General features: G+C 44.6%; 2 protein-coding genes across 2 annotated transcripts in view; one reads left to right on the top strand and one right to left on the bottom strand.

The window, feature by feature from the left end:
* LOC139287801 (putative uncharacterized protein DDB_G0282133) overlaps window positions 1–6,971 on the bottom strand; it is a 33,340-nt gene extending 26,369 nt beyond the window's left edge. The window contains exons 1-8 of the mRNA XM_070908976.1: window positions 6,940–6,971; window positions 4,918–5,049; window positions 4,373–4,695; window positions 4,238–4,241; window positions 3,601–3,942; window positions 2,321–2,805; window positions 1,688–1,751; window positions 44–708 (exon numbers count right to left, since the gene is read on the bottom strand). Coding sequence (XP_070765077.1) covers window positions 44–708; window positions 1,688–1,751; window positions 2,321–2,805; window positions 3,601–3,942; window positions 4,238–4,241; window positions 4,373–4,695; window positions 4,918–5,049; window positions 6,940–6,971 — 2,047 coding nt within the window. The remainder of the gene's footprint in view (window positions 1–43; window positions 709–1,687; window positions 1,752–2,320; window positions 2,806–3,600; window positions 3,943–4,237; window positions 4,242–4,372; window positions 4,696–4,917; window positions 5,050–6,939) is intronic.
* A 1,006-nt stretch (window positions 6,972–7,977) lies between these two features.
* Window positions 7,978–15,626, top strand: LOC139287800 (BLOC-2 complex member HPS3-like). Its single transcript, XM_070908975.1, has 11 exons — window positions 7,978–7,985; window positions 8,387–8,495; window positions 9,073–9,350; window positions 10,155–10,332; window positions 10,727–10,960; window positions 12,221–12,418; window positions 12,678–12,881; window positions 13,037–13,141; window positions 14,154–14,360; window positions 14,504–14,591; window positions 15,485–15,626. The coding sequence occupies exons 1-11, from the start codon at window positions 7,978–7,980 to the stop codon at window positions 15,610–15,612; spliced, it is 1,737 nt and encodes a 578-aa protein (XP_070765076.1). The 3' UTR covers window positions 15,613–15,626.
* The last annotated feature ends 312 nt before the right edge of the window (window positions 15,627–15,938 follow it).

Raw genomic sequence — 15,938 nt, 5'->3', positions numbered from 1 at the left:
TAGTTGGAGATGGAGTAGTGGTGACTGTAGTTGTGGTGGTTACAGCCGGAGCGGTGGTGGCTGCAGTTGTGGTGGCTGCAGGTGTGGTGGTTACAGCCGGAGTTTTGGTGGTTGCAGTTCTGGTGGTTACAGGTGAAGTTGTGGTGGCTGCAGGTGTTGGAGCCTGAGTTTTGGTGGCTGCAGCCAGAGCGGTGGTGGCTGCAGTTGTGGTAGTTATAATCGGAGTTGTGGTGGCTGCAGGTGTGGTGGTTACAGCCGGAGTTGTGGTGGTTGCAGTTCTGGTGGTTACAGGTGAAGTTGTAGTGGCTGCAGGTGTTGTAGTTGGAGCTGGAATTGTGGTGGTTATAGTTGGAGTTGTGGTGGTTGCAGGTGTTGTAGTTGGAGCTGGAGAAGTGGTGGTTATAGTTGAGGTGGTTACTGCGGGAGCGGCGGTGGCTGCAGTTGTGGTAGTTATAATCGGAGTTGTGGTGGCTGCAGGTGTGGTGGTTACAGCCGGAGTTGTGGTGGTTGCAGTTCTGGTGGTTACAGGTGAAGTTGTAGTGGCTGCAGGTGTTGTAGTTGGAGCTGGAATTGTGGTGGTTATAGTTGGAGTTGTGGTGGTTGCAGGTGTTGTAGTTGGAGCTGGAGAAGTGGTGGTTATAGTTGAGGTGGTTACAGCTGGAGCGGCCGTGGCTGCAGTTGTGGTAGTTATAGTTGGAGTTGTGGTGGCTGCAGTTGTTGAAGTTGGAGCCGGAGTTGGGGTGGTTGCAGGTGTTGTAGTTGGAAACGGAGTTGGGGTGGTTACAGGTGAAGTAGTGGTGGCTAAAGGTGTTGTACATGGAGCTGGAGTTGTGGTGGCTGCAGGTGTTGTAGTTGTAGCCGTGGTGGCTGCAGGTGTTGTAGTTGGAGCCGGAGTTGGGGTGGTTGCAGGTGTTGTAGTTGGAGCTGGAGTAGTGGTGACTGTAGTTGTGGTGGTTACAGCGGGAGCGGTGGTGGTTGCAGGTGTTGTAGTTGGAGCTGGAGTTGTAGTGGCTGCAGGTGTTGTAGTTGGAGCTGTGGTGGCTGCAGGTGTTGTAGTTGGAGCCGGGGTTGGGGTGATTGCAGGTGTTGTAGTTGGAGCTGTGGTGGCTGCAGGTGTTGTATTTGGAGCAAGAGTTGGACTGGTTGCAGGTGTTGTAGTTTGAAACGGAGTTGGGGTGGTTACAGGTGAAGTTGTGGTAGCTAAAGGTGTTGTACTTGGAGCTGGAGTTGTGGTGGCTGCAGGTGTTGTAGTTGGAGCCGTGTTGGCTGCAGGTGTTGTAGTTGGAGCTGGAGAAGTGGTGTTTATAGTTGAGGTGGTTACAGCTGGAGCGGCGGTGGCTGCAGTTGTTGTAGTTATAGTTGGAGTTGTGGTGGCTGCAGGTGTGGTTGTTACAGTTGTAGTTGTGGTGGCTGCAGGTGTGGTAGTTACAGTTGGAGCTGTGGTGGCTGCAGGTGCTGTAGTTCGAGCTGGAGTTGTGGTGCTTATAGTTGGAGTTGTAGCTGCAGTTGTTGTAGTTAGACCTGGAGTAGTGGTAGCTGTAATTGCTGTGGTTATAGCCGGAGTGGTGGTGGCTGCGAGTGTGGTGGTTAAAGCTGGAGTTGTGGTGGCTGCAGGTGTTGTAGTTGCAGCTGTAGTGGCTGCAGGTGTTGTAATTTGAGTTGTGGTGGCCGCAGGTGTGGTAGTTACAGATGGAGTTGTGGTGGCTGCAGCTGTTGTAGTTGTAGCCGGAGCTGTGGTGACTTCAGGTGTTCTAGTTGGAGCTGGAGTAGTTGTGGTTATAGTTGAGGTGGTTACAACTGGAGCGGCCGTGGCTGCAGTTGTGGTAGTTATAGTTGGAGTTGTGGTGGCTGCAGGTGTGGTTGTTACAGTTGTAGTTGTGGTGGCTGCAGGTGTGGTAGTTACAGTTGTAGTTGTGGTGGCTGCAGGTGTTGTAGATGGAGCTGTGGTGGCTGCAGGTGTTGTAGTTGGAGCTGGAGTTGTGGTGGTTGCAGGTGTTGTAGTTTGAGCTGGAGCAGTGGTGACTGTTGTTGTGGTGGTTACATCTGGAGCGGTGGTGGTTGCAGGTGTTGTAGTTGGAGCTGGAGTTGTGGTGGCTGCAGGTGTTGTAGTTGGAGCTGTGGTGGCTGCAGGTGTTGTAGTTGGAGCTGGAGTTGGGGTGGTTGCAGTTGTGGTGGTTACAGGTGAAGTTGTGGTGGCTAAAGGTGTTGTACTTGGAGCTGTGGTGGCTGCAGGTGTTGTAGTTGGAGCCAGAGTTGGGGTGTCTGCAGCTGTTGCAGTTGGAGCCGGAGCTGTGGTGACTTCAGGTGTTGTAGTTGGAGCTGGAGTAGTTGTGGTTATAGTTGAGGTGGTTACAGCTGGAGCGGCGGTGGCTGCAGTTGTGGTAGTTATAGTTGGAGTTGTGGTGGCTGCAGGTGTGGTTGTTACAGTTGTAGTTGTGGTGGCTGTAGGTGTGGTAGTTACAGTTGGAGCTGTGGTGGCTGCAGGTGTTGTAGTTCGAGCTGGAGTTGTGGTGGTTATAGTTGGAGTTGTGGTGGCTGCAGTTGATGTAGTTAGACCTGGAGTAGTGGTAGCTGTAATTGCTGTGGTTGTAGCCGGAGTGGTGGTGGCTGCGAGTGTGGTGGTTAAAGGTGGAGTTGTGGTGGCTACAGGTGTTGTATTTGGAGTTGTGGTGGCCGCAGGTGTGGTTGTTACAGTTGTAGTTGTGGTGGCTGCAGGTGTTGTAGATGGAGCTGTTGTGGCTGCAGGTGTTGTAGTTGGAGCTGTGGTGGCTGCAGGTTTTGTGGTTGTAGCTGTGGTGGCTGCAGCTGTTGTAGTTGGAAACGGAGTTGTGGTGGTTACAGGTGAAGTTGTGGTGGCTGCAGGTGTTGTACTTTGAGCTGGAGTTGTGGTGGCTGCAGGTGTTGTAGTTGGAGCCGGAGTTGGGGTGGTTGCAGGTGTTGTAGTTGGAAACGGAGTTTGGGTGGTTACAGGTGAAGTAGTGGTGGCTAAAGGTGTTGTACTTGGAGCTGGAGTTGTGGTGGCTGCAGGTGTTGTAGTTGGAGCTGTGGTGGCTGCAGGTGTTGTAGTTGGAGCTGGAGTTGGGGTGGTTGCAGGTGTTGTAGTTGGAGCTGGAGTAGTGGTGACTGTAGTTTTGGTCATTACAGCCGGAGCGGTGGTGGCTGCAGGTGTTGTAGTTGGAGCCGGAGCTGTGGTGACTGCAGGTGTTGTAGTTGGAGCTGGAGTTGGGGTGGTTGCAGTTGTGGTGGTTACAGGTGAAGTTGTGGGGGCTGCAGGTGTTGTAGTTGGAGCTGTGGTGGCTGCAGGTGTTGTAGTGGGAGCCGGAGTTGGGGTGGTTGCAGGTGTTGTAGTTGGAGCTGGAGTTGTGGTGGCTGCAGGTGTTGTAGTTGGAGCTGTGGTGGCTGCAGGTGTTGTAGTTGGAAACGGAGTTGGGGTGGTTACAGGTGAAGTTGTGGTGGTTAAAGGTGAAGTTGTGGTGGCTGCAGGTGTTGTAGTTGGAGCTGTGGTGGCTGCAGGTGTTGTAGTTGGAAACGGAGTTGGGGTGTTTACAGGTGAAGTTGTGGTGGTTAAAGGTGAAGTTGTGGTGGCTAAAGGTGTTGTACTTGGAGCCGGAGCTGTGGTGACTGCAGGTGTTGTAGTTGGAGCCGCAGTTGGGGCGGTTGCAGTTGTGGTGGTCACAGGTGAAGTTGTGGGGGCTGCAGATGTTGTAGTTGGAGCTGTGGTGGCTGCAGGTGTTGTAGTTGGAGCTGTGGTTGGTGCAGATGTTGCAGTTGGAGCTGGAGTTGTGGTGGCTGCAGGTGTTGTAGTTGGAGCTGTGGTGGCTGCAGGTGTTGTAGTTGGAGCCGGAGTTGTGGTGGCTGCAGGTGAAGTTGTGGGGGCTGCAGATGTTGTAGTTGGAGCTGTGGTGGCTGCAGGTGTTGTAGTTGGAGCCGGAGTTGTGGTGGCTGCAGGTGTTGTAGTTGTAGCTGTGGTGACTGCAGGTGTTGTAGTTGGAGCTGGAGTTGGGGTGGTTGCAGTTGTGGTGGTTACAGGTGATGTTGTGGGGTCTGCTGGTGTTGTAGTTGGAGCTGTTGGGGCTGCAGGTGTTGTAGTTGGAGCCGGAGTTGGAGTAGTTGCAGGTGTTGTAGTTGGAGCTGGAGTAGTGGTGACTGTAGTTGTGGTGGTTACAGCCGGAGCGGTGGTGGCTGCAGTTGTGGTGGCTGCAGGTGTGGTGGTTAAAGCCGGAGTTGTGGTGGTTGCACTTCTGGTGGTTACAGGTGAAGTTATGGGGGCTGCAGGTGTTGGAGCCGGAGTTGTGGTGGCTGCAGGTGTGGTGGTTACAGCCGGAGTTGTGGTGGTTGCACTTCTGGTGGTTACAGGTGAAGTTATGGGGGCTGCAGGTGTTGGAGTCGGAGTTGTGGTGGCTGCAGCCGGAGCGGTGGTGGCTGCAGCCGGAGCAGTGGTGGTTGCAGTTGTGGTAGTTATAATCGGAGTTGTTGTGGCTGAAGGTGTGGTAGTTATGATCGGAGTTGTGGTGGCTGCAGGTGTGGTGGCTACAGCCGGAGTTGTGGTGGTTGCAGGTGTTGTAGTTGGAGCCGGAGCTGTGGTGACTGCAGGTGTTGTAGTTGGAGCCGCAGTTGGGGCGGTTACAGGTGAAGTTGTGGGGGCTGCAGATGTTGTAGTTGGAGCTGTGGTGGCTGCAGGTGTTGTAGTTGGAGCTGGAGTAGTGGTGACTGTAGTTGTGGTGGTTACAGCCGGAGCGGTGGTGGCTGCAGTTGTGGTGGTTACAGCCGGAGTTGTGGTGGTTGCACTTCTGGTGGTTACAGGTGAAGTTATGGGGGCTGCAGGTGTTGGAGCCGGAGTTGTGGTGGCTGCAGCCGGAGCGGTGGTGGCTGCAGCCGGAGCGGTGGTGGCTGCAGTTGTGGTAGTTATAATCGGACTTGTGGTGGCTGCAGGTGTGGTGGTTACAGCCCGAGTTGTGGTGGTTACAGGTGAAGTTGTGGGGGTTGCAGCTGTTGCAGTTGGAGCTGTGGTGGCTGCAGCTGTTGCAGGTGGAGCTGGAGTTGTAGTTGCTGTAGTTGTTTTCCAGGAAAACGGTTAAATCAAATACTTAATTTTATATATCTTGCCATGTTCATCGTATATAATCGTGTGTCATTAAGGAGTGGAAATAGCAGGATCTATTGTCTGTTGGCTGTCAGTTTCTATACCAGTCTCTAAATCTCAAGTTTTTTCCAGACTTCCACGAATTTTGCGGTGGACATCCATGCTTTCAAATGGAAGACCTTAGTGATTCAGGTGACCCACCTTTTCTCTTGCACTGACCATCAAGCCAAACCAGTCTTTTTTGTCATCTATATTGTTATTTGTTTAGTTCAATACTGACTGTAAAAGCAACGTCTAACTCAGAGATGGTTAGATGACCGAAGTTGATGAGTGCTTCACTGTTCTATATGTGAGTCACTGTTTTATATGTACCTTCAATTTGGAATTAATGTTTTTTAGGGTTTTAGTATTAATCACAATCAGACAATGTTTTGCAATATTAAATTTAAACTCAATATCTAACAATGCTTTAAAACCAATACTGCTACAGAGGACAAATAATAAACTTTTCAACTATTTCATTATTTGTTTTTTTCTGTAATATTTCAAAGGTGAGACAGTGGCACCTGATTCCAGGATTCACGTTTCTGCTTTTGTCTGTTGTCCGTGACAGAAGACCATTCAGGCAGTAAATGCCACCTTGGAAATTAACCCAAGCAAATGAACTAGCCCTATTTAATCCCTATTTAGCCCTATTTAAAGTATATAAATTCATTTTGATAATTGTATCTTAAGATGATTCAGTCATATATGTGTGCACGTTTATAATTAGTCATTGTATTGAAATTTCAATGTAACATTTATACTAATTTTCAGCCCATTTTTTGTCTCATTGTGCTTGTGGTAATTTATGCTGTTGAAATTACTCAAGTTGATTTGATTAGACTATAATTAATGGTTGTTTTTGAGAAGAGATCAATAGCAGGCATTAACAGCAGTATATTGTAGAATGTCAAATGGAATACTTAACTTTTAGAATACTTAACACCACTATGGTTCCCAGTCTTCTCTGATACAAAAGGGCATATTAGAAAGTAACATAACAACACTCAAAGTCATAAAAATGTGTGACCAACCTTGTTCAGAGGATGTATGTAACAATCCAAGCAAAAATATCCAACAAAAGATTTCTCTCTCCATGATGACTGGTGTTACTTCTCACCACTCCAGGTACAGACAAGTACTTTGTCTGTGATTGCACATTGCATTAAATTACTCCTCCCTGAGATGTAGAGGGAGTGACAAGGCTTTGGTGTCAGAGGCTACTTTCCTATAACCTGAGAAACCAGGTAAGTGACTGACACATGTTTACAAAATATAAGACACTACAAACTTAATTAAATCATAAAACACATCATACAATTGAGAAAATCTGCAGTAACCCTATACCGTGCAGCACTAGGTTGACAATCCAGTTCTTTAAGAATGATAAGCAATTAGTTTATTATTTACATATTATATTAATATTTACTATTGATCAGCTTCTAGTGAGTCAGGTTGGATAGTCCTAACACATTTGTGTTTGAATGTTTTTCATAAGTGATAAATTACTCTTTTCTCACATTCTAAGCTAGAGCCAAGATGGGAAATGCTTAGTCAGAGTACATTATTTACAGTTAATTAGTGAGTCAGGATGTGTTTGATTTCAACACAAATAAAAGATTACTAACACAGAATGTGGTACTAATAACACATGGTATTTAAAGAAAGGCTTTGTCTCTCATCGTCCATGTTTAGTTTTTTTTTTTCATTTGAAACAAATATGGCTGACTAAGGCAAGCCTTAGCTGAGTACTGAAGGTTTTTCTTACTTCATGACAAATGCCTTGTGGAAAAAATAGTGGACACAAGTTCAACCTCTCAAGGTTTCTCTGCCTCAGTCTAACCATGTTCGTAAGGGAAGTGAAGGTTCAGCAAAAATAGAAAAAGAATTTCCCCTGTGAGCTTTCCCTGTATCAAAATAAACCATTAGATATCCATTTAATTGTATAACAATTTGGATCATTTCAGACCTCAATTCTGTAATTATGAAGCTAATTGTGGATTAGCATTGATGACATTAATCCAGCAATTTGAATAGTTTGCATATAAGGAACAAACTATATAAACATTTCACGCGGATATTGAAAAACTACAGTTTACGAAAGCTCTTTCATTCGGAGATTACATTCGACAGATTGGACTGAAACTGTTTTCCCGCCAGCTAATCTTTTCTTTTTTTTATAATTAAGACAAATGAAAAGCACTCATATTTCCTGAGACTTTATTTGTATTTTTGTTGTGTCAGCCTTCTAAATAAGTGCAAAAAGGTCCTCCCATTTCTTCACCAAACCCTCAGCAGCACAGAAGCTAATGATGAAGCTCTGAGGCTCTAAAACAGCCAGTGATTCCATACATTTCTGTGCGCCTTCTCACAGCTTGGTCTAAAAGTGACAACTCAACTTAACAATTTATTAGACCCTTTCCTGGTTTCTCGTAACGCATGCATACACACGCATTTCAGTATTTCTTTTTACGTGCTCATACGCCTGGCAACCTGTGCTTGTCGTCGTATCTAAGGATTCAACACCTTTTTTTAAAGAACATTAAAAAACCCTGTCATCTACGGCCAAATATAAACACACACGTACACACAAATACATTATCCTCTGTCCAGGGACCATATTAACCTGTTCACTAACAGTTCACTAACTGTTTGTCTGATCATGATCATAACATGTAGTACTACATTGTAGTATTATGCAGTTGATGTATTAATGTGACGATATCCGACAGGTTGTTTGTTTGTTTTTTTTTACTGGGAACACGATGCATATGTGTGATGCAGATACTGCAGTACCCATGATCACAGTATACGACCTCATGTCTGGTTTGGTAGTTTCTAATGCATGTGCGATGTTGTGGTACACGTGGAATCAACTTTGTTCAGGTTCAGTGTACTGGTTGTGTGTGTCTTCAGTGTATTATCAGTGTCCTGTGAAGACGCATCCACAAGGTGAGCCAAAATGAAAAAAAACGAGGGCGAAGAAACTGCTGGGAAGAACATTTCTAGGAGTTAATGGCATGCCATTATTTTCCTATAGCTTTGAAATAACTTTAAATAGGAGATACTCCGGCTGAATCTCAGTTTCTGGACTCCAGACTGGGGGCCAAATCAATGATGCACGGCACCTAATGCATGTTTACATTTGAGATGAGCTAAACAACTACTCTAGTGAGATAAGACATTGGGATTTAGCTCATCTCTCTCTCTCTGTTTGATTATACTTTTTGTTACCCCTCTCTGTTTAACCTCTGACCTCAGGAGCAGAAAGTGGACAATCTCTTCTCCCAGAGAAACCAGCACAGCAGGACACGGATGGAACCTCTACGTGGTCGACACCGTCTCCCCCCTCACTCTTTACCAGGAGATGGTAACGCGGACGTACTCACTCTTTTAACTGTTGTACAAAAAGAATAAACTTAAACTCAACGCCTGTACATCACCAGACCAGAACCAAAACATGCATTGAACATGAAGAGAAGAGAAAGAAAAGAAGAACAAGAAAAACATTAATATTATATTAAATATATAAATACACTCCATTGTGACATGCATCTGTTTTGAGAAGGATTAAGGGCCGTATTAAGACATTTTTTGTAAGTTTTATTTTCTAAAAAAGTACACGTAGTGAGATTATTTCAACATCATTCCATTCCAAATGATTTAACTTTTCTAGAATCCGGTTTCATTTTTCCTAAATCTGGTGCGACAACGTGCTGTATTCTTTTTATTCTTTCTTTATTTATTTTTTTACAGACTATGAAATTCTTACTGTTTCGGCAGAAGGTTTTTTTTTTTTTTTAACTTAAAGTGAGGTTTTCAGATTGGATTACAGACAGAAAAGTGTCGACACGATACAGATTTATCACCTTTTTGAATGTGAAGCTCACTGAATATGTCCACTATATGTTTATGAGTCTGTATACTCGCGCGTCTCTCTGCGTCAGGTTGAATACAGCCAGCGCTACGCAGAGACCAGCCCGCAGGCCGAAAGCCTTCGTCACCTCCTCAGTGAAGCTCACCTCCTCCTCCGCGCCTCCTTACTCCAAACATCAGGGCAGCAGCAGCAGCAGCAGCAGCAGAGCAGCGAGGGCGACCCCGCGGCGTCCCCGCAGACGGACGCAGACGGACCGGCCGAGAAACAGACAGCTGCGCAGACAGACAGTCAAGAACTGGAGGAGGCACTCAGGCAGAACTGTGCACAGCTGGGAGACTGTTTCAGCAGGTGACACACACACACACACACACACACTTGCGCTAAAGGACCAACATACCTTAAAACGGCTTCAGAAATCCCTTAATCGAAAAGTAGGGTTAGATACTTTATAACACCAGCACTTAAACAGTCAACAGGAAGGCAGACAGCATGCTGGAGAGGCTGTGGGACTGAGAGAGCAAATCATTATCATGTGTTTTGGGAATGCTCTGGGATCTTCAGTTACTGGAAGACAATCGGAGATAGCATGGAAAAAGTTTTAAAAATGAAGAATGACTTTTGTTTCCAGGTCTTGTGTTTGGGTAAGATGCCACCACAGCTTCTCTGCTTTTCTAAAGCATATGTGTTTCAAATAATGCTGGTCGCTAGTAAAAAAAAAAAAAAGCCACTATGAAAAATTGGCTAGGTGAAGGGCCGCCCACACTAGCAGACATTTTTGTAATGGAAAGATTTGCATTTGCTTTGAGAGTCAAGACAGATATATGTGATGAATGTTGGAAAGGATGGAGTGAGTTTGTCAACCTATATAGATCAGACTTCAGGTAAAAGAGCGTCAGTTGATTTGTAACCCCCCCGGTTCTCTTCCCTTAATAATTTTTTAATCTATGAACACACCCCTTCATATAAATTTGGGTTTCCTTATATTGCTGGAATTCAAATGTGCAAATTTATGGACCTCTTAAATACCTTTTTTAAAGAGAAGCTTAACACCCCTTGAAAAATCTTGGTGGCTTAACTTTTTACCTTACAGCTGAGTGGCTAATAAACTAAAAAAAACTTTAGCACTAATTCTAGTGTTTTCTCTTCTGGAAGGGGCCGTCAGAAGGACTGCCACCTGGCTTTGCCGTACTACAGGATGTCTGGTCTATCAGTCACGGAGGTCATAGCCCGGAACCGCCCGCTTCCCAGCAGCCCTCACTCCTACGGCCCCGGCTTCCTGTTTTACCTGACGCACTACCTGTTAGAAGAGACGGAGCAGAGCCTCAGTCGGGTACACACAAACATAAAAACGACAGGAAGCTGTGCATGCTGCTTGTGTCACGCTTAGTCTTGTTGTGAAACCGGGTATTTCGAGAGCTGTTTTGAAGGTGCCCACCATGTTGAATAAGTCATTATTATATTTACTCTGCAGCATTACAACATGGAGCAAGTCAACCGCCACAAACTGTCTTTATCTGCATCCTAACTTAACGGCTAAGTTCTCCCTGAACACAGCCCAGTGTCAATGTCGTAGCTATTGTAGTTTTGTATACAATTTACAGGTTATATCATAGCTACTGTATCATTATCAGTGTATCACTTGTACCACCGGTTCTCCAAAATAAGACTATTAATATACAAGGAAACAAAATGAAAAGTAGAATGAAAGAATTCTCCTTCCACAGGAAGCAGCTGATGAGGTCATAGACATTTTCAGCCAATCGGAGCCCTCACAGCTCGTCAGCGTGTGTGCCAGCCCGCCCATGATCAACCACAGTCCCGCCCGTACGCTGCAAATCTTACAGCATCTGGAGGACACAGTCGGTGTGTCGGTTCCACTGACAATCGCCATGGCAACCATGATGTTGCTTTTGGACGACCTGCCACAGCACACACAGCTGATGGAAAGACACGCTGAGGTTAGAGGGGACAGGTGTGTGTGTGTGTGTGTGTGTGTGTGTGTGTGTGTGTGTGTGTGTGTGTGTGTGTATTGAAGGATGCAACCAAGTGAAGAAGAAATTGATATCTGTACTTATGTATCTTATCTATCTCATTAATTTGATAATACATACTCGCTATCACGTTAACATTTAGTTCCTTCTAGCGAGTTCAATGGTTCAGAAATACTTTATTGGTCCCCGGGTGGAAAGTTATGATAAAGGAATAAGGGAAGAAAGTAAGAAAAAATAAGAAAACAAACAGGAGCGACTGTAACAGGCACGATTGCACTGGTTCCCAACCTTTTTAACTTGTGACCCCCCTAAAACGATGCAATGTCTGCTGGAGACCCCTCTTCACAGATTGCATGTGTGTACTGGTTGTCACTAGTTGAACCAAAGAGGGACTTTTTCCCCCTGGTTTGACTGAATAATTATTCAAAGTAAAATGATCCTGTAATTCACAAAGCAAACATGACAGGAAAGTCTGAAAAATTAAATATAATCTGGTGTAGCACATGTGGGGGTCCCGACCCCCATGTTAGGAACCACTGAGGTAGATGACCAAGTACTGTACTACTTGATATTTTATCTTTACACACTATAAGCTTCCCTAGAAACATACCATAGGCTTATATCAATAAATCATGTTTACAGATAATTACAGTTTAAGTCGATTGTTTTCAAAAAGTTCTTTTTTACATGCATATGGAAGGCGATTGACAGGTGAGTATTCTCGTCATGTCACACCAGTGTGGTGCTATTTGTGCAGTTTCTTTTTCTGGGGGGTGAAAATGCCTAAACTTTTCTTTAATGTTTTGCTTTAAATAATTATTGAATATAATATCTCAGAGGAAAATTAGTGAAACGTTTTGATATTGGTTATGGAAAAATCCTTGTTTTAAACCTCACAGTGATAAACACTTCCCAGTAAAATAACAGCTTTTTACCAGTGTTGTGGTAGTGGACTCCTAAAGGACGCAATGAACGGAAATGAGAAATACGCAATACATGTCCCACATGTGTTTCTACATCCACTGTTTTTTCTGATATCATCAAACATTCATTCAGGGATTCTGACATTATTTCTTGGGTTCCACTATTGTGCCAAGTTACAAAGCTTTAAGACATTTGTCACATTTTTAGACTTGATGCTTCTTTGTTTGCTTGGTGTAGTCAAGGGCAAATGAATCAGTAACTGGGAATGTGAATCCAGACGACTGTCTGTCTGCGTGTGTTCAGATGCTGCTGGTGTACGGGTTCATCGAGGAGCCGAAGCTGTTGCTACATGGCGGAGGCGGAGGCCAGCACGCACACATCCGTCCCACAGCGTTGACTCGTCAGATGGCAAAGTCCCAACCAGGGCTGCTGGTGGCTGCCATGGTGGCTTTACATGAAAACAACAAAGTTCAGCTGGAACAGGCTGATCACATATTCAAGGTGAGTGTGTGTGTGTCTGTGTGTGTGTGTGTCTGTGTCTGTGTGCGTGTGTGTGTGTGTGTGTGTGTCACTGGCACCTGGTAATTCACAGATTAGGAGGCTAGAAATGAAATTGAGCTGCAAAATAAAATCTTAAAAGATTATTTATTTAATACAAGGTGTTAATTTTTGTCCCTTTTGATCAATCCTCAAGATCTCGTAAACAATAGCAATAAAAGCGTGTGTGTGTGTGTGTGTGTGTGTGTGTGTGTGTGTCTAGGAGCTGGGCTGTGAGAATTGCTTACAGGTGGATTTCTGGGAGGCGATGCTCATGGCCTCCTCACAGGAAGCTGTCATCCAGGAACTTCTGTTCCGACTGGCTTCAGTTTACATTGACCGACTGACAAACGCAAACTGGGATACACACCCCAACCCTCCACACACACCTTCAAGACGCAGGTCGCTGAAGAGCGCCGACGATCTGGTACAGTGGCTGAAACTGACACCGCTGCTCTCTTTGTTTGGTAGAGAGATGTTCAATTCAAATGCCATCTTTTATTTTCTGTCGGACTCTGTTGGACTTTGTGATATTTGACCGGCTCAATCATGGTGTCTCGTGTTTGTTTGGGTGTGTTTCAGATCAATTCGTGCTCCCATTACGGTGGTCTGCACCCGTGGCTCACTGTTCTCAATCCAGCTCACACTACCAGCTTCCAACACCAGGAGGCGCTACACAAACTGCAGGTAATTTGTCTATGAACAAAATAAGTCAGTAAGTATCTAGAATCAAGTGACCTTAATTAAAAGACCATCTGCCTTCCAGGTGTTATCAGCTGTTATAAACTTAAAAAGGAACTGATTGAATGATTAAATGCACTCCTTTGAGCACTTGCACACACATATATACAACACTTACATCACAACAATAGAGCCACATTTAGCTGTAGGGAAGAATACAGCTATAAATATGTACAAAAGAAGCACAACTTCAATGTGTATGTATATAAAATAATACATTTATGGAGATTTGAACCTAGGATGAGTGGCACTGAGAGCTGTTGGTATGACTGTGAGGCCTGTGAGGAAAGACCCTAACCCAAATGTAGCTTTCGAGCAAATCTCTGTAACTTTCTCGCAGAACAGCGACCTCTGTGGACACAAGTGGCAATTACAGCATAATGGTAATTCCTAAAACTTTATGTAGGGCATGAAGTACATTTTAAATTGTTTGCATAAATAGAAGTAGAGTAGTACGAGAGTAGACGAAACTCTTAGAACACAACTTTTAGACCATCGGTGGAGGAATGCAGGGACGTACAGCTGTTTTTAAATGAATGAAAAATCCTACAAAATAAATGATAGAATAGTTAAAAGAATCACACATAAAAAAAACCCAAACAAATTAATTGGAAATCTGAGATCGTGGGGCTACTTGGACACAGCACCTCAGTTTTTCTAAAACCGTGGCTTTAGACCTGAACTGTAGCACAAATAGAGTTAAAAGGTTAGCGAACTGACTCAGTAATTACAGTTACACAGCAAAATCTATCCAGAGTTGGATAACATTAGCTAACATTAGCCACCATAAACTACTGGTCATACCAGACCAGGTGAGGCTGTGACAGCGTTTTTTTTTGTTGTTGTTTTTTTGCTTATATTCATCTTTTCTAATTGTAAGACAAAGATTGTGTTATTTCATCTCCTCAAAGTTACATTGTCTCTCTTTCGTGACTTTTTCATGACTCTCTGTCTCCAGTCCCTCCTGTGTGGTCCGTCCCTGTCTGTGTGCTCCGTCGTGCCTCTGATGGAGCGCCTGTCAGAGGAAACCTTATGGGGCTTCAGCCTGCACCTCCTCTGTGCTACCAGAAGGGGGCAGTATGAAAGCAGCATTGAAAAGCTGTTGGACCGATGTCCTCAGGCCATCATAGCCTACGCCAACCACCAGTTACAAGACAGAAATATGGTGTGTGCTGAGCAGTAGCCTGAACTGTGGAGTGAACCTTTTCACTCGGCTCTCTCTCTCTCTCTGTAGCATGTCTGTATTTTTAGAATATTTTGTTTACACCCAGTGATTATCACCCCGTCTGTCTTGTCTAATCTCTGTAGGCGTTGTGGTGGCAGAAGCTGCTCCCAGAGCTTTGTAACAGGACGAGAGCTGCCGCGGATAACAGCATCCTATTGGCTGCCCTCAAAGGTAGAAGCTTTGTCTGTCAAAAGTATCCCAGTACTTTCTTTTGAGGCCAGATGACCACTTGACGTAGTTCTGTCTGGCGTTGGCCAGAGTGACGATTTGGCTCCTTTGACTGCAGACGAAAATCTCGAGCAGGTTTGACAACAATCTGGACATTGTTAGCACTGAGGACACTGTATCCTCTGTATTTTAACAACCTCGGGGTGTAACAAATGTACACATGGTGGGAATAAGTGAACTGCTCACAGTAGTACAGAGAGGGTTTGAAACAACATTTAGACCTTCGTGATGGTATTCATTGTATTTGTATTGTATTTACAAAAAAATAAAACTGATTAGTTGAATATGATCAATTCAAACGATATCGTAATATGATATATAATAATATATTCATTATATGTAGAAATGCAAAGCAACAGAGCACAAATGAGCAATACTGCAACTCTGTTTACAGGCTTGCACAGTCGAGTGAATCCAGTCAAGTTGCATTGTGGGTAATATAGGCGCCAGGTTTTGACAAGGAAGACAAATGCATGGAATAAAAAAGACTGCGGCATCAATTATTTATTAGGAAATGATATTTACTTTTTTCCATTGTGAGTCCAACAATGTTACGGGAGAGCAATGCTCAATTGTGCCCTTTTTAATAACCATATTTTGCACAAATTAGCCATGCAGAGCAGCATTAGCAATAAGACATAGATAAAGTACAATGTTAATTGTTAAAATTGTTAAGATAGTAGTGATAGTGAGTATTTTTTAAATCCTGAAGTCGGTGTAGCTTTTCTGACCCCCTGTCATTTTCTATTAAGAATAGAATAAAAGTAGAAATGTCAATCACTGAGGTTGATTGTTTGGATGTCTGGGTTTAATGTTGCTGGTTTCTATGCCAACAGAGACGCTCGTTGTGGTTGCCATGGAGACGAGCCCCGCAGAGTTCCTGGAGCTGATACCCGACGACGGCACCGCCTCGTACTTCCTGCCTCACCTGTTGACATGTACCCAGAGACACCTGCTGGCCTGACACACACACGCACACACACAAACATATAAATATACATATATATATATATACTTGAATAGATGAAGACAAATGTGGCAATCTGTCTTAGAACAACTGCAGTCTACTGTTTCCACTTGAACTTCAGCACCGGAGCAGTTGGGCGTCTCTGTGGTTTTACTCAACAATGGTGTTTGGGGATGATTCAACCTGGGAACACTCAAAACATAATCTCCATGCTATGACCCGGACTTTGTTTGGTACAGGCCCCCGTTCTTCAAATGTGGCTTAACTAATTCAGGCTAACATTCTGTTATCAGGCTGAAACAATCCTGTTTATTCTCATCCAG

Source organism: Enoplosus armatus, chromosome 7 (assembly GCF_043641665.1).
Source record: "Enoplosus armatus isolate fEnoArm2 chromosome 7, fEnoArm2.hap1, whole genome shotgun sequence".
NCBI classification, from domain to species: Eukaryota; Metazoa; Chordata; class Actinopteri; order Centrarchiformes; family Enoplosidae; genus Enoplosus; species Enoplosus armatus.
This window is presented reverse-complemented; position numbering and strand designations above follow the sequence as displayed.

Coding starts and splice junctions, on each gene's coding strand:
- LOC139287800 (XM_070908975.1), top strand. Junction 9,351..10,154: donor CTGGGAGACTGTTTCAGCAG/GTGACACACACA, acceptor CTCTTCTGGAAG/GGGCCGTCAGAAGGACTGCC. Junction 12,419..12,677: donor AGGCTGATCACATATTCAAG/GTGAGTGTGTGT, acceptor GTGTGTGTCTAG/GAGCTGGGCTGTGAGAATTG.